General features: G+C 34.2%; 1 protein-coding gene and 1 long non-coding RNA gene across 7 annotated transcripts in view; one reads left to right on the top strand and one right to left on the bottom strand.

The window, feature by feature from the left end:
* SEMA3A (semaphorin 3A) overlaps window positions 1-26,946 on the top strand; it is a 446,388-nt gene that overhangs the window by 308,114 nt on the left and 111,328 nt on the right. For all 6 annotated transcript variants that reach the window (XM_042916651.1, XM_042916638.1, XM_042916644.1 and 3 more), the window contains one exon: window positions 8,833-8,952. In XM_042916651.1, coding sequence (XP_042772585.1) covers window positions 8,833-8,952 — 120 coding nt within the window. The remainder of the gene's footprint in view (window positions 1-8,832; window positions 8,953-26,946) is intronic.
* The window catches only part of LOC122206993, a 15,690-nt gene continuing 3,761 nt past the window's right edge, over window positions 15,018-26,946 (bottom strand). Inside the window, exons 2-3 of the long non-coding RNA XR_006196639.1 lie at window positions 15,642-15,861; window positions 15,018-15,098 (exon numbers count right to left, since the gene is read on the bottom strand). This is a non-coding gene — a long non-coding RNA (uncharacterized LOC122206993). The remainder of the gene's footprint in view (window positions 15,099-15,641; window positions 15,862-26,946) is intronic.

Genomic DNA, 26,946 nt, shown 5'->3' with positions numbered 1-26,946 from the left:
TTGGAAACAGAATGATCAACCAATAAGTTGTATTTTTCTTTTTAAATGGATCAGATCCATGTTCCCCTTATAATATATCACAATGAGCTGTTTTATGGTAGTAAGTTATATATATAGCCTTTTATATGTTAGGGTTTGATCAGAGGCCAGAACTTGTATGAGCAATGTTAAAAAGGATTTTGTAACAGGGACTTGACCTTATACAGTTGGGGAAGATGGTGGAGAAATCCATGGATTTCTGGAATCTATTGCCCTTGAGTCAGGTGATGGGCCTGACATTGTTGTGGGTCACCAGGACTGGCACTAGGGAAGAAAAGCTGACATTAAGTGGGGAAGAGCAAGGACCAACTGAAACTCGCAAGGATAAACTGTGTTCCACAAGGACAAACTAGAGTTGGTGTCTCTTTCACCACTTCCAACTTTGATGACTTGGGTGACCTACAGAAGAAGCTGATGCTTTTTGCTATGGAGCTGCACAAGTACCAGGACCAGATCTTACAGAAGCTAGCAAATAAGATCTGGTAGAGGGTGCAGGAGGGGCAGGCCCAATGCTAACATGGTGGCCAGCAGATCAGAACAACTTTGGGACTTTTATGGTTGCAGTTCAACTTCTGCCTTGCACATCTCATGCAAAATACTTTATGGCCAATCTTAACCAGTTTATGGAAAAGGGAATTCTACACTGTAGTTCCAGCTTATCTCAAGTGACACAGTACAGTTCTGCCACAACTTTTTAATAATTGCTGCATTTGCTGTTTGACTGACAGTGATTCATGCCATCTACCACTTTGATGGAAAGAATGACTATAACTTATAGTCCTCCACTCGTGGAAGACTGGAATTTTATGAAAATTCTAATGAACAACATGTAATTTCCCTTTGTAACAAAAATGGGCACATATTTTTAATATTCCATACCAATTTTACTAAATCCACCTCTCCTTATCCTCAAGTATGGGCTTAAACTCCCTTATCTGTCCTTAAAAGGAAGGAACAATTCATAATCGAGTTCTTGCCAAAGGTATTGCACACTATAGTGAATGGCGTGAGAGGTGAGCATAGGTGGAAATATTCAAATCAAATAAACAGATGATTTCCTATATTAAGAATAAGTTAGGGGCACCTGAGTGGCTCAGTCAATTAAGCGTCTGACTTTGGCTCAGATCATGATCTCACCACTCATGGGTTCAAGCCCTGTGTCTGGTGCTAACAGCTAGGAGCCTGGAGCCTGCTTTGGATTCTTTGTCACCCTCCCTCTCCCTCTGCCCCTCCCCCACTCACACTCTGTTTTTCTCTTTCTCTCAAAAATAAACATTAAATTTTTTTTTAAAAAAAGAATACTATAACCAGCTGATTATTTAGTAAGTACTAAGTTATTATGGTAAGTACTTTACTATATCACTATTCTCATTTTTAGTTGAGGAGACTGTGACTCAGAGATCCTAAGTAAGTTTCTGATAGCCACACAGCAAATGAAAAATGTTGCCTGAATAATTCTAACCCATGTCTGACTGACTTTTAAAGCATCATATTAAAACCCCCATGCTATTTCTGTTTTGTTATTATTAATTCATTACTTTTGCTCTATATGTTTTTTTTAAATTTATTTTTTTATTTAAATGTTGTCTGTGCCCAACATGGGGCTCAAGCTTATGACCCCAAGATCAAGAGTCACATACTCTTTTCACTGAGCCAGCCAGATGCCCCTATATGTTTTCCTTAAATTCTCTGAGAATACCTTTTCAAGTTTGAATATCTATTTTAAAAAACTAACATCTTTATTAAATATTAATATAATCAAAATTTAAAATTCTAAAGGTCCAAATTTTCATTGTATTCAGAAATTATTTCTAAAATTAATGTATGTAATATATATGCACACATATATCTGTATATGTGTGTATATACATTATAGTATATACAGATTATATAGTATATATGGAGTATTATAAATGGCTAAGGAATCTCCATATATTAGAAAATATATTAAGAGAACATTTTATATTATTAATTAATTAACAGCATTTAATACTTTTGATATTAAGACTCCAACCAAAAATGTTTTCACTTTTCATGTTAGACAAGGTAGAAGGTAAAAGAGAGGTATATGTGAATGAAATCAAGCATTCCTTTAAAATGTGGATTTCATTTTTATTTCTCCTTCCTCATGGCTATATATCATACGTAATTAAAGATGCAGTTTTTCTCCCTTATTTGAGTATTAGATTCTGTTATGAAAAAGTATATATGTTAGGAATAAATATGCCAACTAATTCTATCCACAGTAAGCCTCTTTAAAAATTTTTTATGTTTATTTTTGAGAAAGAGAGGGAGAGAGAGACAGAGCATGAGTGGGCAAAGGGCAGAGAGAGTGGGAGACACAGAATCCGAAGCAGGCTCTAGGCTCTGAGCTGTCAGCACAGAACCCGATGCGATGCAGGGCTCGAACTTGTGAACTGCGAGATCATGACCTGAGCCAAAGCCAGAAGCTTAACCAACAGAGCCAACCTGGTGCCACAGGAAGCCTTTTTAGATTGTAACTCTACCTACTTGGTGTAAATCATGGACTTAGTTGCTGTAAGGCATGAGCACCAAGTACTCAACATGTTGCATAAAATTGGAAACCACATAGTATGGTTGAAATCAGAGTAGGGATTTTTGACTACTTAAATAGTTCTTCTGGCTTGGCAGGAAAATTTTTAAGTTGGTTTCACATAATACTTTATAATTGTATGCTTTCATTTGAATATAAGATAAAGAAGGTTTATTTTTTTACGGACCACCTACAATCAAACAACTCAAGTGAATGATACAAATGTGATAATTAGATTGATAGCACAATATGAAAGAAAATATAAGCTAAAATGTAGATGTTATCAGTTTCTCAGGTCCATAAGTAACTTCTAGAGCTTCACAGCAGTCAGTCCTGAGGTGAAAAGTCAGTCAAGTGGGGCATCTTAACAGAAATGAGTATTTACATAAAATGATTTGGTAGCTTTGTGTAGGAGTCTTCATTTAGTCTGTCACATAACTCGAGTCACTTTAAAATTTAATTTTCATCTGTTACAGGTTTAAAGATGTTATAGGTCAGTTAATATGACTAGGCTTACATTCTTAAATAACTAGCCATGAAATGACACCAATTTTGTTGTCCTAGTTGAATCATTGTTTTAAAAAAAATTCTGAAATCAAAACACAACAAAACAAAGCTTTGAGGTGAACAGGTCAGTTGGTTTTATTAGTCCATCATTTTTCTTGATAATGAAGGTGAAAATGTCTCCCAAAATGGATAGAACAGCCTACTCACCATATCACAAGGTGCATGTTAAGCAATTCCAGGTCACAAATTCAACATTAGATGGTTAATATTATAATTAGAACACAGTTAAGTCTTAGTTTTATTACCTATGCCTCTTTGAAGAAGAGATATATAACATCCTTTAATGAATGCCGAGGTATTAGAAAGACATGATTATGGATGATTAGGTCACAGCTGTAATAGCATAGTGTTAAAAGAAAAAAAAAGAGAAAATATTATTGCTAGATAAGTATGAAACAGCTTACATAGAGGGATGAAGTGAGTGACAGGAACAATCTCACGGATTACTGCTTTGGCATGAAGATTCTAGTATTCAGCCAGCTTGCCAAATAAATTGACCAGAGAAAAAGAAAGTCAACAGATTAACTTCAGGAATTAAGCTTATTAATGGATTTTCATGCAGAAATGTATCCACCCATCATGATAGGAAAAGGATTCCTTTGCTTTCGCAGATGGTAGATTAAACATTAAAATATTTCTACATAAACTACATAGAGACTTTTTCTTCTAAATGAATGTTCGCTGACCTGAGGCAATACTACACTATACCCATTCATTTTGGGCGGATTTTTATTTGAACCAGAACAAGTTGTTAGATTTAATCATGAACTGAATATATTTGAATAGAAATTGTTCATCTTCACAGCCTTCTCTCCATTTTTCTCTTATTTAGAGTAACATTTCACTGCTCCATCCATAATTTAAGAACATGCAAGGAGGTAATTGGAATTGGAGGTAAATTACATTCTTTTGTAGAAAGTATAATTATCGGAAGTTAGTTAAAAACACCTCAATTCTGTTTTAATTTTCATGCATGGAGCAGTTGTTTTGACAGATGGATGGACTTTATTTTTGTAACCGTCCGGGAAAAGTCTGCGTAACATAGTCTAATCAGTGCTACATATTTGTAATGTTTGTTTTTGAATCACAGTGCATTTGGCTCCTATATCTTTTTTCTGGGGGTAGACATTTTCTTTCTAATTTATTTTTCCAGGCTAATATCTCTTTGTTTAATTCCTCTATCAATTTAATCTGAAAGCACTAGAAACATTGAAAAAATAAGTGTGAACGGTTTGTCACTAGGATGATGAATCATTGTTCTTCAGGTGCAGCCTTGGGGTTTACTGGTTTATTATTGCCCTTACTTTTACTTCTAGGAAAGTTAACAATTCATAATGCTGTTGGTCTGGAGTACATTTCAGTAAGATAAGAGGTCAGTATGGTTACCTGACTCTTGGGAAGCCAACTTGTTGCTAAACTTGTCTGTGTATATCAACTTAAATTCCAAAAAGGATCAAGGTTTGAAAAATGAATTCATTTTGAACTGATTACATTTTCTTTATTACGTTGTAAATCCGCCGGTGCTGAGCAAAGCAGTGCAGTAGTTTAATGCCAAAAAGTACATTACATTCTAAGTTTTAAGAATCGTCATGGGTCAAGAAAAGGTCAGAATCACTCTTCTTCTGTCTCCCTAGAACAGAAATGTGTGAAGTGTGTTTCCTTTTTCTGCCACGCTTCCTTCTTTTTTAGAGGAATGTCCAGGCTGCTTCCAAATAAAATGAGTATCCTGTTTTGGAACATTCAAAAAACAAAAACAAAAACAAAAAAACCTTGGCAGCAACAAGCTAGAGAGTGAAGGCAAATGAATGACAGAATTGATACTCTTTTATGTAGGTTTTCTGTTTAAAGAACAATCCTTGCTAACAATGTCTTCTTCACATTTTTGGTTCTTCTCTGTCCAGTACTTTTAATTCACTGCTTCCATGCAGCTATTTTTAGCCAATTTTGAAAGTACTTCATTCACTGTCTTTGTTTCATTTCAAATGTCTTAACCTATTCTGTAAACCTAAGAAATTTCTCTCCATTCTATTTGCATCAACCTTCCTTTCAAAATAATGCTGAGCTAGCCCTGGGGCATGGCAACATTACAGCCTGCTGCCAACTAGGAGAGTTCACTAGGGAAATGAAGGGGATCATTCCAGGCCTTAGGCCAATTGGGTGGGTCTAGTCCCTTTGTAGCACAGATAGAGTCTGTTATCAGTATTCTCAGTAGAACCCTTTGCCAGGTTTCACAGCTATAGTCTTGTGACTGATTTTTTTCCAGCAGCTCTGTAGAGGGCTAGCTGTCGTACTATAGTAATACTTCTTTGATAGTTAATAGACAACAAACTAAAATTATGATATGCAGTGTGGCTCACTTCTGTAGTTTTAAGAACCCTGAGTTTTTCAACCACTAATTATTGCTAATCAATTACCCAGTCTATAAGAGATATAAACTCACCAGCCTATTGATTTTAGGACTGAAAACAGTTACAGAGATGGCATGAGTCTCCATTTGTCTTTACAAGTATCCATGCTCATAAAATGTTTCCTTTTATTGTTGTCCCAGAGAACTAGGGTCTCTTCTCAGATTTCTAGGATGCAGTTAGGTGTTACTAATGGGATTAGAGAATTTGGATTTGTATTCAGAATTGCATGTGTGTCTTTTAAGGCATGGCAGGCAAACTGGAAGCCTGTTCTTTTCTAAAATGAACAAGATGTCCATCTGGTTCTGCCACTATTATTTATTAGAATATTCGTTTGCTTACCAGTATATACATAGCCATTTACTTGGTTTCAACATACGGTGCCGGAACTGGTTATTTATAATCATGAATGCTATAATACTGAGTCCACAATTAGGGATGGCTGTCTTTATGTAAAAGAAGAGTATGTGGCCACCTACATGTTTCAAAAAATGGGGTGCTGTGAAACATTTTCCTGAAAATGCCTTCTTTGCAAATGACTGAATATTCTTTAAAGTACAAATAAATCCTTTGGGTAAGACTTATGAATGGCCTCATTTGTAAATGAGTTTATCAGATGTTTCCCTCTGCACAACCTCTTTCCCCTGCCTAGACATTCATGCCCTATCCTCTTGGGAGGAGAGAAACTGTTGCAGAATGGGCAATTTGTTGCTGAGAGTCTTGGAAGTTAGGCTCTATCTGTTTCGTCTAAGATGTACCATTAAATGTGGGTAAGATCCATATACTCTTTAAGTTAGGAAATTTTCCTTCATTGCAACTTCTAAAATTAATTGATTTGAGAGCTTAATTTTATATGCTGCGCTGCTTTACCAGACAAAGAGTCAGGATTTAAGTGGCAAAACAGTGGGAGAAATTAGATGTTTATTTTAGTTACTTCCCTAAACTACTCAGCATATGTTAAGAAAGTATGAGGAGTCATAACTTGAAAGTTACATATTTTACCTTAAATAGGTCTCATTCATCTTTGGGGCAGTATATTAACAGGACACCCTTAGGTTTCATCCCAGAAAAATCAGTGGTAATGGAAAGCAGTTATGTGAATTTAAATAACAATTATTCTGCTTAAGTTTGGTTGTCTGCTCCTTACTATGGGGGCAATAGAATTAAGACCAAAATTATCAGCTGCAAACACAGAATACAAACATCATGTGGAAATGTACTTACATCATTGTAACACCTCAGTTATAAACACCAACTGACCACATAAGTCCAAATGCATTCTGAGCTTTCACTTGAAAAGTCACATGTTACAAAGAGTGAATTTGGAAGTGTTACATGCTTTGAGGTGCTGAGATCAACACTATCTTCTATTATATTTGCCAGCCTTGCTCACATTAGAGTCTGCTTTTCATCTTTATCTGCATTTCTAGTTACATATTTGGTTCTTATTTCCAAATGTTTATAGGTAAAACACAAACTTAGGATAATCTATGATCAATAATAAAATAGTTTTCGATGAAGTTTCATTTGGCTACTTTCAAAGTGGATATTATGTATTCCATGATGAACTCATACTTTCTACTTATATGTATGTAATTTTTAAGATTCCTTATATGGTTAACAGACCATAACATTTTATTTGAAACTATTTTGACAGTTTGGGTTTTCTTTTCTTTTTTTTTTTTTTTCTTTTTAATATTGATATAGATTCACCTGTTTAAAAATAATTTTGTGAGGTGCTTGGCTGGCTCAGTCAGGTAAGGGCCCAGCTCTTGATTTTGGCTCAGGTCATGATTTCTTGGTTCCTGAGATAAGCCCTGCATTGGGCTCTGCGGTGACAGCATGGAGCCTGCTGGGTATTCTCCCTCTCCCTCTCTCTCTGCCCCTCCCCCATTTGTGTGTGCACACATGCTCTCAAATAAATAAATAAACATTAAAAAAATAATGAAAATATTTTGCAAAAACTAAGTCTTTTCTGCTCTGGATTTTTTGGGTAATAAAATTATCAGTTTATATTCTGATTATCTGATTTTTCTCCCAAATCTTTCATCAACAGGGACAAAAGGCTGAGATTCCTATTTGTTTATAGAAAAACAGTTTCTTTCACAGCACCTGCAGGTAGAATATATAGAAAGGAATTAAATGGCTCTGTCCATTTTATTTGTTTTTATTACATTTTTTTTTTAATGTTCATTTATTTTTGAGAGAGAGAGAGAGACAGACACAGAGCATGAGCAGGAGAAGGGCAGAGAAAGAGGGAGACACAGAATCGGAAGCAGGCTCCAGGCTCTGAGCTATCAGCACAGAGCCTGATGTGTAGCGGGAACCAACAAACTGTGAGATCATGACCTGAGCTGAAGTCGGATGCTCAACTGACTGAGCCACCCAGGTGCCCCTTTCTCCTTTTTATTTTTCAAGTGATCTTTTATTTCAGAAGATACAATGGCAGGTATATCTAAACTATAAATAATAAGATATGACTAGAATATCTCCTAAGAACTACGCATTCTTACCTGTGGGATTTGTGGCTCATTGGGCAGGGAATGCATGTATGGGTTCATGGGTTCAGGATGTCCATGAACCTCCTGAAAATATTTGTTAATTATAGCCACTTCATAAAAGATCTTTCCACCTACAGACATTCAATACTCTAACTAATCTTCCCTATTTCATAGAAATATACTCTGCATTGTCTTTGAGGCTGAAATGATGTTTTGGAGAGGAGGCAGCTTTACTTTCTTAGACTCTATAGAGGTTACTAGTGAGCAGAACTGAAGTTTAAAGGCAGGCACCCATCATTATTGGCTACTACTAATGTTTAAAATTCATGTTTAATAAAAAGCTTTATTATCTTTTATTTTTGTTTTACTATTCTAAACTTAAAGCTTATTTTTGCAAAGAAATTTCATCAGTGTGTGCTTTAAGTAATCTTTAATTAATCATATCATTTCCTGTTCCCCTCATCTCTAGAAAAGTCACCTGTGATTAACAATTATCTATACCTTTATTCCACTTTTATATAAATAAATTACAGATAGTTTTGATGAACTGTTATGGAAGACAATCTTTTATTACCCCCCCAAATGATAAGAGCTTTTATAGTTTATTTCATTAGATAATATGAACAAATAATAGGATAATAAGCCCTAAAGATGTTGTGAAAAAGACACAAAAGAAAAGAAATCTGTTCAAGCATGCCTAGCACCCTAGAGGATACCTCAGCCATGCTGACTGCTAGAACTCACTGGTTTTCCTTTTGTTTTACAGAAAGAATGTGCTAATTTCATCAAGGTGCTTAAGGCTTATAATCAGACTCACTTGTACGCCTGTGGAACGGGGGCTTTTCATCCAATTTGCACCTACATTGAAATTGGACATCATCCTGAGGTAAACTAAAGCTGGCTTTTAAAAACTGGTGTTTGTCCATGACCCCTTCCTATTCAAATGCTTCATTACTAATTTCTTCAGCTCATTTAGCTTCTGGTTTGCTATTCAGTGGGATCTACTTCAAATTCAGATGCTGTTATTAATTTTAATCTGTGAATGCAAAAAGAATGAGACCATCACTCAACGATAACTATGGAACAGGAGGAAGGAAGGAAGAAAGCATTTGCTTTCGCCCTGGATTACAGAGTCCAATCCATTTTGCATGTGCAGCAGATGTCAGCAGGCTGAATGTGTACTGTTTTCTCCTTCATTTGTATATTGCCAGCTTTCCCCTCCATTTCCATCCTCCGCCAGAAGTGTCTGCCACCCCAGTTGTTTTCTTCTGCCTAGGGATTAAGGAAGGATGCCATACATGTGCACAATGGTCTGATCTCATGTTTGACCTAAATTATTCACATTTGTGTTCTTACTCAACTAAGCTTTCTTTCTCTATTTTGAGCTATAATGTTGGCAGTATGGAAAAGAAAAAGAAATGTTTCTTTAATTGGTTTAATATAAGAGATGTTTTAGTTAGGTAATTAAAGTTAGGTAAGTTTAAGTAACACTAGAGATTAGGGAAATACTGAAAGGAAAAGTTACGGATATTGAAAGTGGTTCCATGAATTGGGCTTACCAGTAAGCCTTCAACTATAAGCCCTTTTATAATTTTTTGGCACTAAATGCCAAAAAGAACAAATGGTGAGAGCATCATTTGTGACAGAATTTTCTTCCAAATTGGAATTCAGAGATACTCAACAAATAAAGGATTTATTTCTCCAATATTTTTGAAATCCTGAAGATAAAATATAATTCACATGTGAGCCACTTCTCTGTAACTATAGATTCTCTCCCTAAATTTTCTTAAGGTGTCCTAGGTGATACAAAAATGTTCTTTCAGCCCAAAGGTTTAGAAATCAAAACAGTCTGTGCTATAACATCTTTGTAGACACCTTAGAGACTATGTGGTTTCTAGACCAAACACAATTATTATTACTTAACTGATGATCCTGGAAAGATGAAAACACTTTTCCAAGGCCTCACCAGTGTAAGTATTTGCTCCTCATCAGCCGGTTCCCCCTGATGCATCCTTCCTCCTTCTTTCCCGTACAAGCACGTATAATATACTTGCTGACATACCCAAGAGTTTTAAGTAAAAACTAACTTTAAGGAAAGGCAGTTCTACTTAAATTACTTGTTTCGTATTGATGAAATTAGGAATAATCCCTTGCACGTGATCCAGGAGACTTTGTATGCTTGACTTCCAGCACCTCCTGGAGAAATCTCTCCCTCTTTGCTTTCTTCTCATCTGTTCCTATAGTCAGGCACCCCAACAGTTAGGCCTGGGGTAATTGCCTCACTATTCTGTACTCTGGAGAAAGCTCTAGAGAACTCCTTCCACATCGTATTGCACTTTTTCAGTCTGTCAGGGATCATGCTGTCCAGACAGAGCAATGGAATCAGGAGAGCTGAGGTCCTAGCACAGATTAATAGAAAAGACATGGGCTGTGAAGTCACATCTGGCTTCTGATCTTGTTCTACAACTCACTAGCTTTGGACCCCTGGAAAAATTATTTAACATCTCAGACTCTGTCTCATGCTATGTAAAACAAAACTGAACAAAACCCCTGTTATCCTCAGTGTCCATATATTGTAAATGAGAGGTTGACTTGTTATCTCCAACTGCCTTCCAACCCTCCTAGTAAGGGCATGACCCACTGACTTTTTTTGTTATAGAAACTCAATGAGTTCTAATCCCATCATTGTTAAACAAGTGTCCCGTGTCTTAGAGTGGAGGACTTTTGTCTGACCTCACTTGGTACTAGATGCTTGATCCGGAATAAGCTACTTACTTTCTTTGTGTGTCTGTTTTATGTATGGCTGTTGTGAGGGTTTAACATTGTCCAGTAGGTAGTAGGTACTGAAAGAATGTTATCATTTTTAAAATAAAAATCTGCATCTCACTGTTACCGTCTTTCATGTAAGTAATTGTCACCTTGTACCTCACTTGATCAGATATTGTAAATTACCGCACTGAGCTCTCATTGTTACTAGGTGATTCTGAACTTTATCTTAAATTCTTCCATTTAAAAATTTTAAACTTAGATGATCTTGATGGCCATTTAAATTAAAATACCATTTATTGTTCCCATGTTTGTATCATTTTCCCAAAAATACTGATTTTTTTTTTCTTGAAATTGCTATTTAGTAGAGTTCACAGCATATTTCCTTTATAACTCATTAACTATTCATTGTTCTCTTATGGGTGGGCAGGGGAAATGAAAGGTACAGGTTCTGGAGCCAAGCCACTTATCCAGGAAAGTGGAGGAAGCCATTTCCACCACCGAAATAAATAACGCTTCCCTTGTAATCTCCTTTGAGGTAGAATATTGGGATGCAGGTATTTTCCTGAGATTCTGAATCTCAGAGCTTTGGAGAGAGGTCCTCCTTCAGAAGCTCAATGGCCTTGATTTACATGGCAAATATATTGGGAAATATTGTTCCAGAGTCTTTTAAGTGGTCAGAGGAAAGATGATTATGCAGTCATCTGGGGGAATTTGGGGCGGTCTAGACAGACAATCTAGGAAATTCTGGAAAAGATATTATCAAGATAGCTTGTCTAGACAATATAAAATTTAATTTTCAAATGCTTAAGCTGCCTTAAGAGAGAATCTGCTTTAAGTTGATCTATACTGGTACTTAAAATCCTACCCTTGAATTTAGACAGTTATGCCGGTTGTGAAGTTGAAAAGAAGAGACAATGTGTGCTTCATGCCCTTAGGAAAAGAATAACAATGATGGAAAGATTGGAAGAAGAAGGTACAGTGATCAGAACTGAGGCTACAGTTGTTGGATTAGCTCTCGTGAAGTTTGAATTTACTAACTTTTGTTTGCAAGGATGGCTTTTCATATAGAACCAGGACATATCGTTGTCTTATATTTTAGTTTATAAGTAGCATGAATGCTTTGCTATTACCTGCTCCATACTACATAAAATAATGAAATAGTACCCTCTTTAAACCTCTGTTCTGCCTTTACATAATGAAGATTATTTCATCATACAAAAAAAAAAAAAAAAAAGAAACATTTTGCTTTTTGCTTTTATTATGGCCTTTGTAGACATTTTAATATTCAGTTTTTTTCTTTGCTGTGTTCTTTCTTTAAAATAACTCATTATCTTACACTGAGTTCCCCAAATTGTTGAAACTCACTGTTAGGAAATGATACAGTGGACTTAGCTTTTCAGATAACTGATGTCACAGAAGTAAAGACATCACTTTGGAAGCAAATCAAGACTCCCTTTGTGATTTAACAGCCTCAGATCTTGCAGGAGGAAATTAGCAGTTGCTTTAAGTAATGATAAATAGTTTGAGGGAAAAAAAAGAGAAAACCCTTGCTTAGTCTTCCAGTTAGAAAAATAGGCCTTATTTTACACTCCTAGCATTTTAATAGCAATATTTACACTCCTGAATACTGTATTCCAAAATCTACTCTTGCCATATAGTGAATGTCTTCTGACCACACACAGTATGTCATTGATTACTGTATTAAACAGATTTTCTGTTTCCTGTAGTACAGTTGGGAATTGGTAGACCTATTAATTAACTCCAGTTCTATAAGATATATGTCAATCAATTCTTGGGTATCTGCCAGTGGTTTTTGACACTGCAGATAACTGCCAATGAGATCACATACTTTATGCACATGTGTGTGTTTATCATAAAATGCACAGTTCACAGAAAGAGTGATTCAGAGCTAGAGTACAGATGAGTTTTGAGTTTAAACTCTCAGTATCCATGCCATTCAAACGAAAAGTGTAAGTCATCCTTACAAGACAGAATATTCCCAAATGGCTCTTAGTATATGGTATTTCCCCTTCAAATTTACATCTGCTAATAACAAAAATGTATGAGTTTCGGACAAGTATAGCTTTTCAAAAAAGTCTCTGGATGCTTTCTCAAATTCCAAATGGGCCTTTTCTATATACCGGGCAGGAAATCTGAAGAAAGATGGACCCAGATGAGAGCTGGAAAATATTAACTCTATAAATACTCTCATAATGTCATGATCTCAATTTATGATTGAACCAAGGGGACATTAAGAAATGCAGTGAAGCTTAATGGCTATCTCCAAGGTCATTTCTGTAATGACAACCCATATATCTAGATATAAAATAAAATGTTTTGTCTGGTTCTTCCCTTCCATGAAGAATAAGACTTTGCTTTTATGCAAAACTTTGAATCAAATGCTCTTAGTAGGAGTCTTCAAGGCCAAAATGCTATTTAAGTGGTAGTTAGTGCTCTGGTGACTAATTTATACATCTGTCTAACCTCTTCTTATTGTGTTCTCTCTCTCAATGCATGATGCTGTTTATCCCAGTAGAGCACAGGTTTATTTCTAGGAGGAAATGTACTAAAGCTGAGAAATTTAGATGTCTTGGTAAAACAGTGAGGAGTTACTTTTGGGTAACTCTTTCTGTCTTTCTTAGATTATACAGTGGAGTCTGAATTTACTTTTTAGTGGACTAACTTAGGTGGGAAAAGTCAGGATTCCTTGGAGATTTCTTCTTGGCTACTCATTATTTCCACCAGAGGCAGTGTGTTCCTCATTTGCACCACTGACTAACATGTTGTTAGACCAAGTCCATTATGATTTCTAGGTCTCTCTTTCCTAATATTTCAATACTTGAATCATGTTGGAAGGTGGGCCTTTATAAGTTACCATGCTGAATAAATAGTACCGCCATTTATATTGCAAATTAAATTTATTATTTTTTTATTTAATATTTTTTTAATGTTTATTTTTGAGAGAGATAGAGAAAGACAGAGTGGGAGCTGGAGAGGCACAGAGAGAGAGGGAGACCCAGAATCTGAGGCAGGCTTCTGGCTCTGAGCTGTCAGCACAGAGCCTGATGTAGGGCTAGAACTCACTTGCCATGAGATCATGACCTAAGCTGAAGTCAGACACTTAACCAACTAGGCCACCCAGGTGCCCTCTTGGAACTTAAATTTTAAAACACTCTTATATTTGTATTTGAGGAACAGACTCATAGTTCATAAATTCTGAGTGAACTTAACAGCTCAGCAATGTATTTTCATGAGCTATTAACATTCTAATTTCTAAATATTATTAATAAGACAGTTTCTCAAAATTAATAGAACTAGTAGTTAAATGAGGTAGTAGGGGGACCTAAGTCATGATTAGAAACAAGGTTAGAAAAGAAAAAAGTTCACAAATGATTAAAAAAAAAAAAGTGAGAGAGAACCAGAAATCCCCCTCACCCTGTTTAAAATGTTACAAATCACCATTTTATTTTTTTACTTGTTTGGTCTAAATATGTGATATGAAAACACTATAGTAATGACATTAATATTTTACCCTCTACCACATATTTGGTTCATTTGAAAAAAAAGATTTTTTTCCTCAAAGTATTTCACTGTGTTTTATTCCTAAGAACAATGTCAGATAAAAATGGAAATGTTAGCATTCAATTCTTAGGGTATTTAGTCTCATGTTTTATCAGATCTGGTTTACCTACTGCCAGAAAAATAATTTGGACCAAATTAAATAGTTTTCTAAAGGCTATCCATATTGGTTCAATGACGTCATTGTCAATTACTTCTTAAAAGTCTTTAATGTACTCAGCTTTTGAATCACATCTTCATTCATAATCAACATAGGTATAAGGACTGACTCATATACAGCATGTTAATCAAAATATTTTTTCTTCTCCTGAACCCTCAAGAGCTAGTATGGATCGAAGACATTCCATTTATTCGATCTAGCCGGTCACTGGAGGTATAGACTACCCAAGTTGCTCTTTCTCCTATCTATGTCTTTTTGATTGATTCCTCTGCACTCATTCCTCATATGATCTATTTTAAGAAGAAATATGTACCCATAAAAACTTTTAATTTGTTACCAATATTACATTTTACAGTAAACATGAAGAGTAGTACTAAACCCTGTTGCCTTAAGGAAAATAGCAGAGTAGGCTTAGACTGAATTTCCACAGATCAGAATATATTTGCCTTCTCTTGCAGTGTTTCAAATAGGCATCAGCAAGTTATCTTGCAGATTTGTTGCATATGGTTCACTTTGATGATAATCTGAAAAAATAATATAATTGCATACTAAATTATTTGGATAACTACCTCATAATCATTTAAGATATTTGTTTCTTTGCTTGGGGATTATGATCATGTGAGTGTCAAGAAAACTCCTTTAATTTTCTTGGGCTAATGAGAAAGAAACAAAGGTTGACTTGATATGCAAATGATGTATTCCTGCCAAGAATAAGCCAAAGTAAGGTCAGAGTGGACTGTGTGAAGGAAGGTTTTGCTGTGGTTGAAAGAGAGAAAAGTGGTTAGAAAATTCAGTCACTCCAGAGCACAGAGGAGGGTTGGTCTACCAGACCCAAAGACTGTAGCTTCTGGACACTAGAACCATGTTCATATTGTAAGAAGGTATTTACTTTTTACAGTACACAGGGGTATCGTTATCACTTTGCATTAGTATTGCAAATTTTAATTTTGTTCCCTAGTTTTGTTGGTACTTAATTTTAATCATGAAGAACATATAGTTCCACAAATTTACTTACTTTTAGGAAATATATGATAGAAGGTAAACCTGACAGTACAGTAAGAAGATACCTTGTGGTAGTTTTTAAGCAGATAGTGTCCCCTCTTCTCTGTGTTCACATCTGAGGATGCTCTCCTTGCCCTAGTGTGATGTCCCCTGGTCATGGGCTCCTCATGGCGCTCAGCTGCTCCAGACTTAACACATGTGGTTAATTTGGACAGGATGAGAGCCGGGGAAGTAGAAATAACAAAGGCTGGTGATGGGAATCAGCGTGAGGTGATGAGAACAGCACTGAGGTGAAAAGGAAAGACATAATGAGAAAACCAGTACTTTTGCAATAGAAGTTTTATTTATTAAATAGATTTGAGTAGATACTAGGCATAATAGAAGCGTAACATTTATATCTTAAGTTCTTTAGATTTGTAGCTACATTTCTGCTCACTTGCTACAATCAATGCCCAAATGACCTTGGAAGCAATTTGTATTCAGATGACTAATTCAATAGAGATTAAAACTGACTTTACTAACAATATAGGAAACATTTTTCCTAAGCCACGTCCTCATAATAATAGTGAGGAATATAAATAAAAATGTCTGCCCCCAAAGAGCTAACATACATGTAAATCTCTAACTTAAACATAGGTGAAACATCAGTAATAATAACAGTTATATTCCCAACAACTAACACTTACTGAGGAATAAGTGCTTTGAATTTGTTACCTCATTCATTCTTCACAAAGTCTGATGAGCTAGGTACCCTTATATTCTCATTGTACGCTTGAGAAAGGTAAGGTTTTCATGGGTATTTTGTAAATGTACCTGAGGCAAGCATCCTGTTCAGTGGTTTGTGTCTGAGACCACAACATGCTCCTTTCAAAGAAGTTACTAACAGCATATAGTGGAAGAGGAGTGATGAAGTCATTCATTCTAATTTAGAGGACTAAGTTAAGGATTTTTGTGTTGTATTTATTTTATATTTTGAAAATACTCAACAATACTTCAGATTCATTGCCTGGTTTGAACAGGTGATGACTGTAAATAAGGGGAATTCATGAAGTGAACAAAGGCATTCACATTTCAGTTGGATTTAGAAAAATGAGTGAAGTATTGATAGTTGTGAAAGATAGTCGAGACTAGAAGGGCAGAATAAAAGGACAGAGTCATAAATGAGGAAATGGCAAATATCCCAGTGTGCAGAGAGTATAGTGATTTCAAAAAAGAAGGCTGGAAAATTAGGATCAACTTGAATTTGGGGAAGCCAGTCAAGAGCAATATAAATTTTTTGAAGAGACTACTATTATCGCTATGATTGGCTTTAAAACATGTTTTCATGTAAACACATTTTTGGTGTAAATGTAATTGGGAGGGGTTACAGAGTGATGAATGGACATATAGCTGTGTCCATTTTGAGAGTGTGGCAAACGTTTGAGTGGTGACATGATGAGAGCCTAAACTAATATTGAGCGAAAGATATTAAATATATTTAAAATCCTTACAGGAAAGTAAAAATAAAAATAATATCCAAATCTCCTAAGCTACTAGGTGAAATACAGATGAGAAGAGGACACTGTTTAAATTCTCCAATAAAAAATGCTTTCCCAATTCCTTTGGGATAATTAGAGAAACACGTTTTGTAGCATATTGTGGTTCATGCACACTCAATTTTCACTTCTAAGTCTACAAATAAGCTGAATTTATGTTGTGCATAAAACATTAAGCTATCATATGCAAAGTTATGTGAATTTCTCACCCATAGTGTATCTCACAAAAGCATGATTTCTCCAAGCTTGTAAATCCAGAGAATGCTATTTTGTGTAATGCATATGTGAAAGCAATTCAGACACATTGTTTAAAAAATAAAAATAAAAAACAAACAAAAAACAACTAAATAGAAAGAAATAAAATATACAGTACTTAGAAACAGTGATTTTAATGAAAAATCTGAGCTTTATTTTTAATTACATTTTTACGTTATAACTTATTCTGTGAAATTTTTATAAAAATGATACATCTGATTTATCTTTTGTTATTCTGTTCAGTTTCTCTCCTGCTACAGCTATTCCCCATGATTTTTTCATTATGTGTATTAATATTAATGCCTGTCATTGTTGGGATAGTTGATGGCTTTATCAGTATTTTATAGCAGTTTATTTTCACAACTCTGTGATGAAAGTGTTGTCTCCATTTTTTAGTTTGGGAAACTGAATTTTAGCGTGGTTCATCATACTTCTATCACACAACTAATTAGTCTCCTGCCATAATCATCCTAGCATATTGCTTTTTGGTAACGTAAATCTTATGTCTGATATTGTACTACTTATACTTTATTGGAATGATGCTACATCATGTTTTCTTTAATGTTTTTTTTTTTAATTGTGGTAAGAATAATTAACACAAGATCTACTCTCTTAATACCTTTTAAGTGCATGGTTCATTATTATTAACTATAGGCGTAACGCTGTACAGACGATCTCTAGAATTTAGTCATTTTGCGTAACTGAAACTTTATACTTGTTGAGCAGCAAATCCCCATGTCCCCTACCCACAGTCCCTGACAACCATCATTCTACTCTCTATTTCTGAGACTTTGGCTATTTTAGGTTCCTCCTTTAAGTGGAATCATAGAGCATTTGTCCTTCTGTGATGGTTTATTTTATTTAGCATAATATCCTTCAGATTCATTCCAGTATTATTTGCAGTAGCTAAGATATAGAAAAAACCCAAATATCCATCAACAGATGGATGGATAAATAAAATGTGGTAGAAACATAAAATGGAATATTATTAAGCCTTAAAAAAGAAAGAAAGCCTACTATTCAACAACATATACTGTGTGTTCATTAATACTCAAGTCTAAAACCTCTCAAAACAATGAATTGCAAGTGAAATGAATTACAGCTTGCATTATTGGAAGCCTCTTGAAAGAAACATTACATTTTTTGTATTAAAAATGTGACAGTGCCTGTCATCTTGGTAAAATTTCATGGCAGTGATAAATTCATGGAATCTTTTAAAAGATATGGTAATGGGGCACCTGGGTGGCTCAGTCGGTTAAGCGTCCAACTTCAGCTCAGGTCACGATCTCACGGTCCATGAGTTCGAGCCCCGCGTCGGGCTCTGGGCTGATGGCTCAGAGCCTGGCCTGCTTCCGGTTCTGTGTCTCCCTCTCTCTCTGCCCCTCCCCCGTTCATGCTCTGTCTCTCTCTGTCTCAAAAATAAATAAATGTTAAAAAAAAAAATTATAAGATATGGTAATAATATAATCAGGGAGTCATGTTTCAGTAAAAGAAATGCTAGGATACCTCACAGAAACATACTTTCTGATTCTACTAATTCTGTCTCTATGTAATCTTAATATTGAGCCAAGATAAACAAAGCATACCTGCTTGTGCTTCTACTCAAACACACAGGAGAGTGGTAGTATGTTTTATAATCAAGGAGAATTTTAATTCTTTTTCATCCCAAAGGGAAATGCAGAATCTGTAGCATTAATAGCAATATATTTTAAATAGAATACTTAAAATATAAAAAAATAAAAATTGGTTTTTCTCTCATTTAAAGTTAGTGAAACATATCCTCTTTTTCTTAATATTTTGATTATGTACTGTCTCAAGAATATAGAGAAATCTGGATGCTGATCTATATAAAATTCTAGATTCTCTAATAAACCAAAAATATGTAATTTACATGGCAAATTATCAAAAAACAGAAAATTGGCAGTTACTATTCTGTTTCTTAATATAAATGGCTCTTTTTAATCTACTTATGCCTATGAAGATATTGAATATTAATGTATTTGAAAAAACTATCTTTTTTACTCAAATTTAATTTTGTACTTAAGAGTCTTTAGAAATTCTGGCCAAAACAAATGCATTTAGAGAAATGTAAATTTACATGAAAGGACATCCTTTAATCACTGTCTAAAAACTTGGCCAGCATAAGCCTTGAAATTTTATTTAACACAATTGCTTCTGTCTTTGCATATTTCGCCCTTACACTTTAGTAACTTAAATCTATTCCTTTATAAGTGATAGAAAATTTGGTATCAGGGTCTATGCACAGTTTTGAGATTTGTACATTTACATGCAGGCAATATAGTTTCAAATTGTCAGAAATCAAACTGTATAGAATGACTACTTTCCATTTTTATTTTATTTTTATTTTCCAGTCTGACATTTTAATTCAATTTTGCATCTTTGGTCACTGAAAGCAATCTCAAGAATTGCTGAGTGGTTAAAAAGGGAGTCTAATGGGATCTAAAATCAATTCACAGGTCTGTCACTGATTCATTGTGTGACTTTTGCTGCCACCGAAATGACATTAAATTGGTCTCCTCAAAATTTTCACACCTCAAGATTTCTCACGTGATAAAAAAAATTGTTACCTAGAATGCATTATGCATATTCACTTAAGAAAATAGGTTAGTGATTAAATACAGGACTAGCTTCTATTTCAGCAAGTTACCTCACTTGTGATGATCACAAAGCTTTACACAGAGGCTTAAAGTCTGAATCTTTCTAATGTTGCAAATGGGGTTCTGTATACATGCCAGGGTTCAAGCTCCTTTTAAGTGCTTCTATCCTGGCAAACTTTTTTTTTCTTTTGATTTACATTTTGTTGGCATTTAATAGCTGTCTTACCTCATATTTAAATTACTTAACCTGGAAAGGATGAATATTTAGTGCCCCACATTTCTTGCCCTTTGCTGGCCTAAATCTTGGAGGCAAATGTAAGATTTGCCATAAGGAATACCTTTTCTTTGTATTATCTCATGCTAGATAGCAATTCTAGCTAATAATACCTTGACACTACATCACATTTTTGCTAACAGCATTATGGAATTTTTTTAAAATTCATGCTAAAATTCCATAGTCTCTTAGACGTAAGTAAAAATCTTTTTTTCCCCTAGAATGGGGTGTAATAACTCACCTGACAGATGAATAGGAAAAGATGATGTAAATGGTAAGCAAAATATAACCATTTTTACAATGCAAACATCTAGAAAACTAGAAGTGAACTGACATACCCTTGTTTATAAAGTACATCAGAGGCAATCAGTAGTTTCCAATGTCTTGATTAAAATCAACTTCAGGTAAAAAAAAAAAAAAAAAATGAAATGAAGTGTTTGCTGTATGAATGCATGAATAACAAAAAAATTAGTCACATTTGCTTTTCTACTTTGCACTTAACAAGTCCAAAACTTTACTAATCTCCTAAGACAGAAATAAGAAGTATATTTCAACTATGCTGCTCAGAACAAGATATGATCTGGGAAGATTTTAGTACCAGAAATTAAGTTGGAAAATTTGATGTCTATGTAACTACTTCAAGTTAGTACTATGCTGAACACAGAGCTGAGCACTATCTGATGTCTCACTTAAAAAAATTTTATGAAAAAAAATTATATCCAGAGTTAAACTGTGACCACATTTCCGTGAAATTCTTATTCAAAAATACATGTTTATGAAATACCAAAGCTTACCATTAGCATGTAGCTCATCAGATTTCTATCCTTCATATTTAATATAGGAAATTGAAGCTCAGATTGCTTCTAAAATATGATGGTTACTTAGCGGCAAAAGCTGAAGTTAAACTCAGTTCTCCTGACAGCTAATTCAGATTCTTTTCTAGTTTACTATGTTGTGTTCACTTTCATTGCCAAACATGTAAAAAAAAAAAAAAAAAAAAAGCCATGAAAAAATTTTCCATGGATGCCAAGCTTTGTATCAAGTTTTTGTTTCCAAAATTAAAATAAATTGAATAACCTTAGATATTTATTTTTAAAAATACAGTTACCCTTTACTTTCTCTAGGGGCTCATGGTCTGATTATAAACATTAACAAGTAATTTCAGAGAAGAATTGTATGGTTTCTTTCACAAAAGTACTATTTCTTTATTGAAAATGAGTCAGTTGCCTCTTTAAAACAGATAACATTTGAACATTGTTTCAGTACTTTACGCTTTTGCCCTTTATTCTCAAAAAGTAGCTAAATTTAAGATGATTTCTGTTAGTTGAAGCAGTCAACACATATCAAATATTATCAAAGGAAATAATTGAAAACATTAGGAAAGCAACCAGAGCACAAGAATCATGCAAAATTTCACCCACACACCTCTGCATACAGTGGACAAGAATGACTAAACGCTTTGATCTTTCCTGGATAACATGAAAGAGAAAAAGGGAAAAAGCAACATCTGTTAGAAAAAAAAAAGTTTAATGAACAGGGTGGAGACTAGTTGAGTGTTGACATAAAACATGAGAAAAGAAAAATTCAGAAACAAAATTATTTATGGTCACAGACCTCAATAGGTCCAAAGAGATAAGTCAGATTTACAAAAAAGTATTAAAGTGAATGCAGTTTGATTTATATTTAAAACAAGGATAATTCCTATTGTGAGTTCTCTATAATTGTTTTTTTCTACAGTTGTTATCAATAGGAAATATATGTGTAAGGTTGTATATCTATATATATGACGTTTGTACATAAACCTATATATAATATATATTGTATGTATGTGTATATTTATATCCATAGTGATGGCAGTGTCTTAGACAAAATTGTGAAAGTGTAGTATGAGGAATATAAGTCAACTTAGACTGCCTGAACATGTATTTATAAATATAGGCTTTAGTTTATTTTCCATTTAACTTAAGGAAATAAATGTCTGTTGTGGGAAAAGTGATTGTTTTAAAACAGATCAATTTTATATACAGGTGAAATTTGCCTGGGCATTGTCATCCAACTATCATTGCAAATATCCACAGCAAAGGCATTTTGTCAGTATTTTATGAGGTTGTGGGACTTTTCAGGTTTATGAGTTTTTATATCCCAAAGGGTGTTGTTCCTGGTGGTTTTTCTTTTTAGAATTGGTATCATATTATGCTGTTATAAGTATAGATTCCACTGTCCTGTTATTTGGTATTTTCAGGGATTCTGGCTGTTACAACAGCTGTTCCCAGTCTTCTATCTGGTGGATGTTATGCACATATGTGATATTTTCTCATATATGCATAAGAATATTCTGGAATATAAGTGGATAAAATAATTACATTAGAACCTTAACCTTAATTGGACATAAATTCTTAAAATATAGTAACAAAATAAAAACTATTGAAAATGTACATAATTTAAGTTCATAGAAGCAAGCCATATTTGAGGTCAGAGAAAGTGGATCAAGAGCATAAAAAAAAAAAAAAAAAAAAAAATGGCAAGAAACCGTGATCCTAAATGTAATGAGAAAGGATTTAGGAAATACAAAAAGATAACTGCCTCTTACAGATTATGCCGTATGTAATAGACTAGGTCGGCTTTTCTGCCAGACTGTAGACCAGCGATGTAAAAGTCACCATTGACATATGGTTCCATTTGATAAAGTAAGACTCTTCCCTCGCTGCCTCTTCTCTTCTACCAGTTGGCCTGTCCGGTCCGGTTTCTACACTGAAGCCAGAGCATGCTTCTTAGAAAGCAGTTGGTGGCCTATTACCTTGGTTTAAGGACATTCTCTTGCTTTCTTTTAATCCTAGCAGTTAGGGAAATCTGCTTTTTGGTCTTAGTCCTTCCTACCTCTGCATCCTTTTTTCGGTACTCTTCCCTTATCCTCTCCTGAAACTCTGGAGTTTCTTTTCTTCTTTCAGTTCTTTTACATTCCCAGTCTCTCTTCCTTTGAGTCTTTGTTTTTATTTTTTTTCTATTTCCTGGATGGATCTTTCCCCTGATACTTACTTTAATAAATCCGTCTGATCTTCCTGATATCAACCCATGCATTACTTCCTTAGTTTCCCTCATTTCTCTTGTATTACAGTTAAACTAATATATACTCTCATAGCAGCACAAGCAACTTGTGATAAGTTCTGTAAAAAGGATTAGGAAATTTGTCTGAAATAGGATACATATATTGCAGATAGGATTCACATCATAAACTCTGAACTGTTAGGGATCATTTCTTTGTCTTTTAAGGGTTAATTTTTCTCATATTTTTCCTGGATAAAAAGTCACAGCATACATATTAGAATGAGAAATACAAATCCTCAGCTAGTTTGAACCTTTGAATAGCACCAAATAGTCTCTTAAAAAAGAAAATCTTGGGTACTCCATATTTCAATATGAGTCATATACATTTGACATATATTGCCACCTTTATGTCAGGAATAACCCATAGTCATTAACATACAACTATGCTGAAATTTTACACTTTTGATTTTTTGTTGGTATAATTGTTTTATCCCTCATATGCATAAGGCCTTAATAGAGAACAGAGTAAATAAAATTTTCACAATAACATTTACACAGATCTGCAATTGAAACTTATTTGGCCGTTAGAGCCTTTATGCAGCAAGTCAGGAAAGAAGTAGTTGGAGAATGTACATGCCCAATCTTAAAGGAAAGATGAAAAGAAGGAAGGAAGGAGGAGTCAAAAAGGGAAGCAAGGCAGGAAGAAAAGAAGGAAGGAAGGAAGAAATATACCTCAAAATCCACTTTGATATAACAGGTAGGGCTAACAATGGAATTTATTGCACAATAATAATAACAGCAACAACTACCATATTAATTTATATTTTGGGCCCTTTGTTCAAAATAGAATAGAAATTCTATGTTCTTCAGTACTCTGAGTATGACAGAGATTCTTTGGGTGCTCTCGCTTGTAACATAATGTCCGTGTTAAAGTCTACTTTTCACTCCTGGAGACTAACACACAGGAAGCAATAAATATAATAAGCAATGTGATGTTCAGCAGCAGCTTTTTTTCCTGACAGTGTAAGAAAGTGGGAGTTTTAAGGTGAGAGGGCAAGGAGACAAGTAGAAGGCAAAGGCAGAAATATGTACACACTAACATTCAAAAGATAATAACTGAAGGTAGCATTACAAGAAAACTATGCACCATTGTTTGAGTTTCGAATTAAAGCTCTCTGAGGATAAAGGCAAATTTTATTTTGGTAAAAGAATTGCCTTTCATCTTCCCCCATCAAGATTTAATTGGCAGGAGATGACACAGCTTGCTTAACAATCAGGTATTTCAGGGGTTGAGCAGTTTGACAGGGAGCAGGTTTCCCTCAGCTCTCCTTAAATGCCTTTTTTCCCCCCTCTCTGTGAACACCATGTATTTGGCATGCATAAAACATTAATTCAGTAATACTCTCAGAGAGTAGACCATGGATTAACTAGAATTCAGACTTTGGAATTTGGCAGAATATACAAAGTTGTGTAAAAATACAACCTTCATGTCTGTGATTGAAAAAAAAAAAAGACATTGTAATATGGCATTTAATTTTGTTCATAACGTACTGATTTTGATTCTAGATAAAGCATCTCATTTTCTGTAATGGTTGGCAGGTTAGGAAAAGAGCATCATAATCAAAATCATTGCATGTTTTTGACTGAAAATGACTGAAGTTAGCTCTTTACTTATGACTAATTAATAAGTTAATAAATTTCTAGCTATTCATTGTGAGGAAAGTATAAATATTGCCTGAAACATGGAGTCAAAGTAAAGCAGTTTTCCTTCAGTCTCACCTAGTGTTTAGAAACCATTTTGTATTAACCACAATGTTAGCTAGAAAAGGATTTAATTCTGTCACTTTACCACAGAGAGATATTGTGATCAAATATGTTTAACCTAGTAAAACACTCAGCTGAATAGATGCTGAATTGTGATGCCAAGTACTTCTCATTCTGATTCTAGTGCTCTGGATAACGTAAATGCTTTTAGTTTGGAGATTTTCTCTTCTGATGAGATGTGAAACCTACACTTTTGTGTAAGAGTATATTCTTTTTATCAGTCTACACAGTTTTCTACAGCAAGCCTTCTGACGTGTTGGACACTTAATAATATTTGTTAATTTGAGTAAATGAATAACCACCAGTGTCAGCATAGTTATTATGACTTTAAAAGTACCAATTTTAAATATTCTTGTTTTTAATAGAAAAAAAAAAAACAGTTAATCATCATTTTGTCCCACTTTGCTTCATTTTCTTTGCTTCCAAAAAATGTAAATGCCATTTTACATTTGTTGGTTCAACTCTGTCATATGCTTCCTTTTCATTGCATTTGGGTTGAATCTTTTCTCCTTGCAGAGAAAACATGCTGTTTGTGTGTGGTAAGCTCTTCGTGCACGTATTTAGGCATATTATCTACAGACATTGTGTTACCTGCCTGTTGTTTAAGGAGCAAACATTAAATAATATATTTTCAGAAATGAAAAGGACATCTCATGATACAGCAGCCATTAGCACTCTGTCAAATTCCTAGATTTTTTTAAACACGCGTGTTGATTTTTCCCTGCGATAGTTTTATTTACAAAGTTCTTTACAAGAACTATAGGCACATACACCTCCACTGGAACTTAAAAAATAAAAAGCATCTTTTATAATATTTGTATTATTTTATTATTCAGATAATATGGAATCAAACTTCAAATCTTTCAAATATTCACAAACACAGTTTCTTTAGTTTATTTTCTATAATAGGACAGACCTAACTTCACATCTTTTATAATATAATAATAATATTGAGATTTTCAAATATATTGTCCTTCGAATGTTTTAACTGTCTTACGTATTTAGTGTCTACATGTTAGATATTTCAAATTTAAAAATCATTTTTGAATTATGTATTTCATAACTTTTAAAACTGAGTTTCAGAGCACAAAAGCTTCCTTTCTAGGTAATAAATGTAGCTGCTTAAAGCAATATACAGTATACTTAAACCATTAATTGTTTCTCTATATAAATATATATATAATAGTTTTATGTATATATATGAAATATATATAATATATAAATATATATAATATATATAAATATATATATTATATACATACCATCGTTAGAGCTGCATAATTATAAAAAGCATGCCATTTCTAAAATGAGCCTTGCAGTGAATTTACCATAAAAAAAATGCCAATAATTACTTTGAAAGCATGGCTATGTTTTCATTAGATGTTTTGGTAACTTGAAATTATAGCATAACCATACATGATTTAAATACACATCACTTCAGTCAAGTAACTGAAGGTAACAGACTGTTAAATGGCTATCTTCATAACTGCACTTGAACTAAAATCAGTAACTTTTTAACATGTCCGTTTTATCTCTGAAACAATATTTGCAGTATGGTATTTGTTCCAATATTAATAGTTGACAAGTTTTTGTAGATTTGTATCTAAAAAGTTAAAAATACTCTTATTGAAGAATTTACTATCAGTGAAGATTTATTTACTTTAAAATGGCAAAAATTGTACCAGTTATACCAATAGTAGTATATGTAACATATATTCTTCCACAAGAGGAGTACCCAACTGAGCTGTACTGAGATCTTGACATTTTGTTCCTATTTAAGAGGAAGTGTTTAACACTCTTCTCAAAATATGCTGCAAAG

The sequence above is a fragment of the Panthera leo genome, chromosome A2 (genome assembly GCF_018350215.1).
Source record: "Panthera leo isolate Ple1 chromosome A2, P.leo_Ple1_pat1.1, whole genome shotgun sequence".
Lineage (NCBI taxonomy): Eukaryota > Metazoa > Chordata > Mammalia > Carnivora > Felidae > Panthera > Panthera leo.
This window is presented reverse-complemented; position numbering and strand designations above follow the sequence as displayed.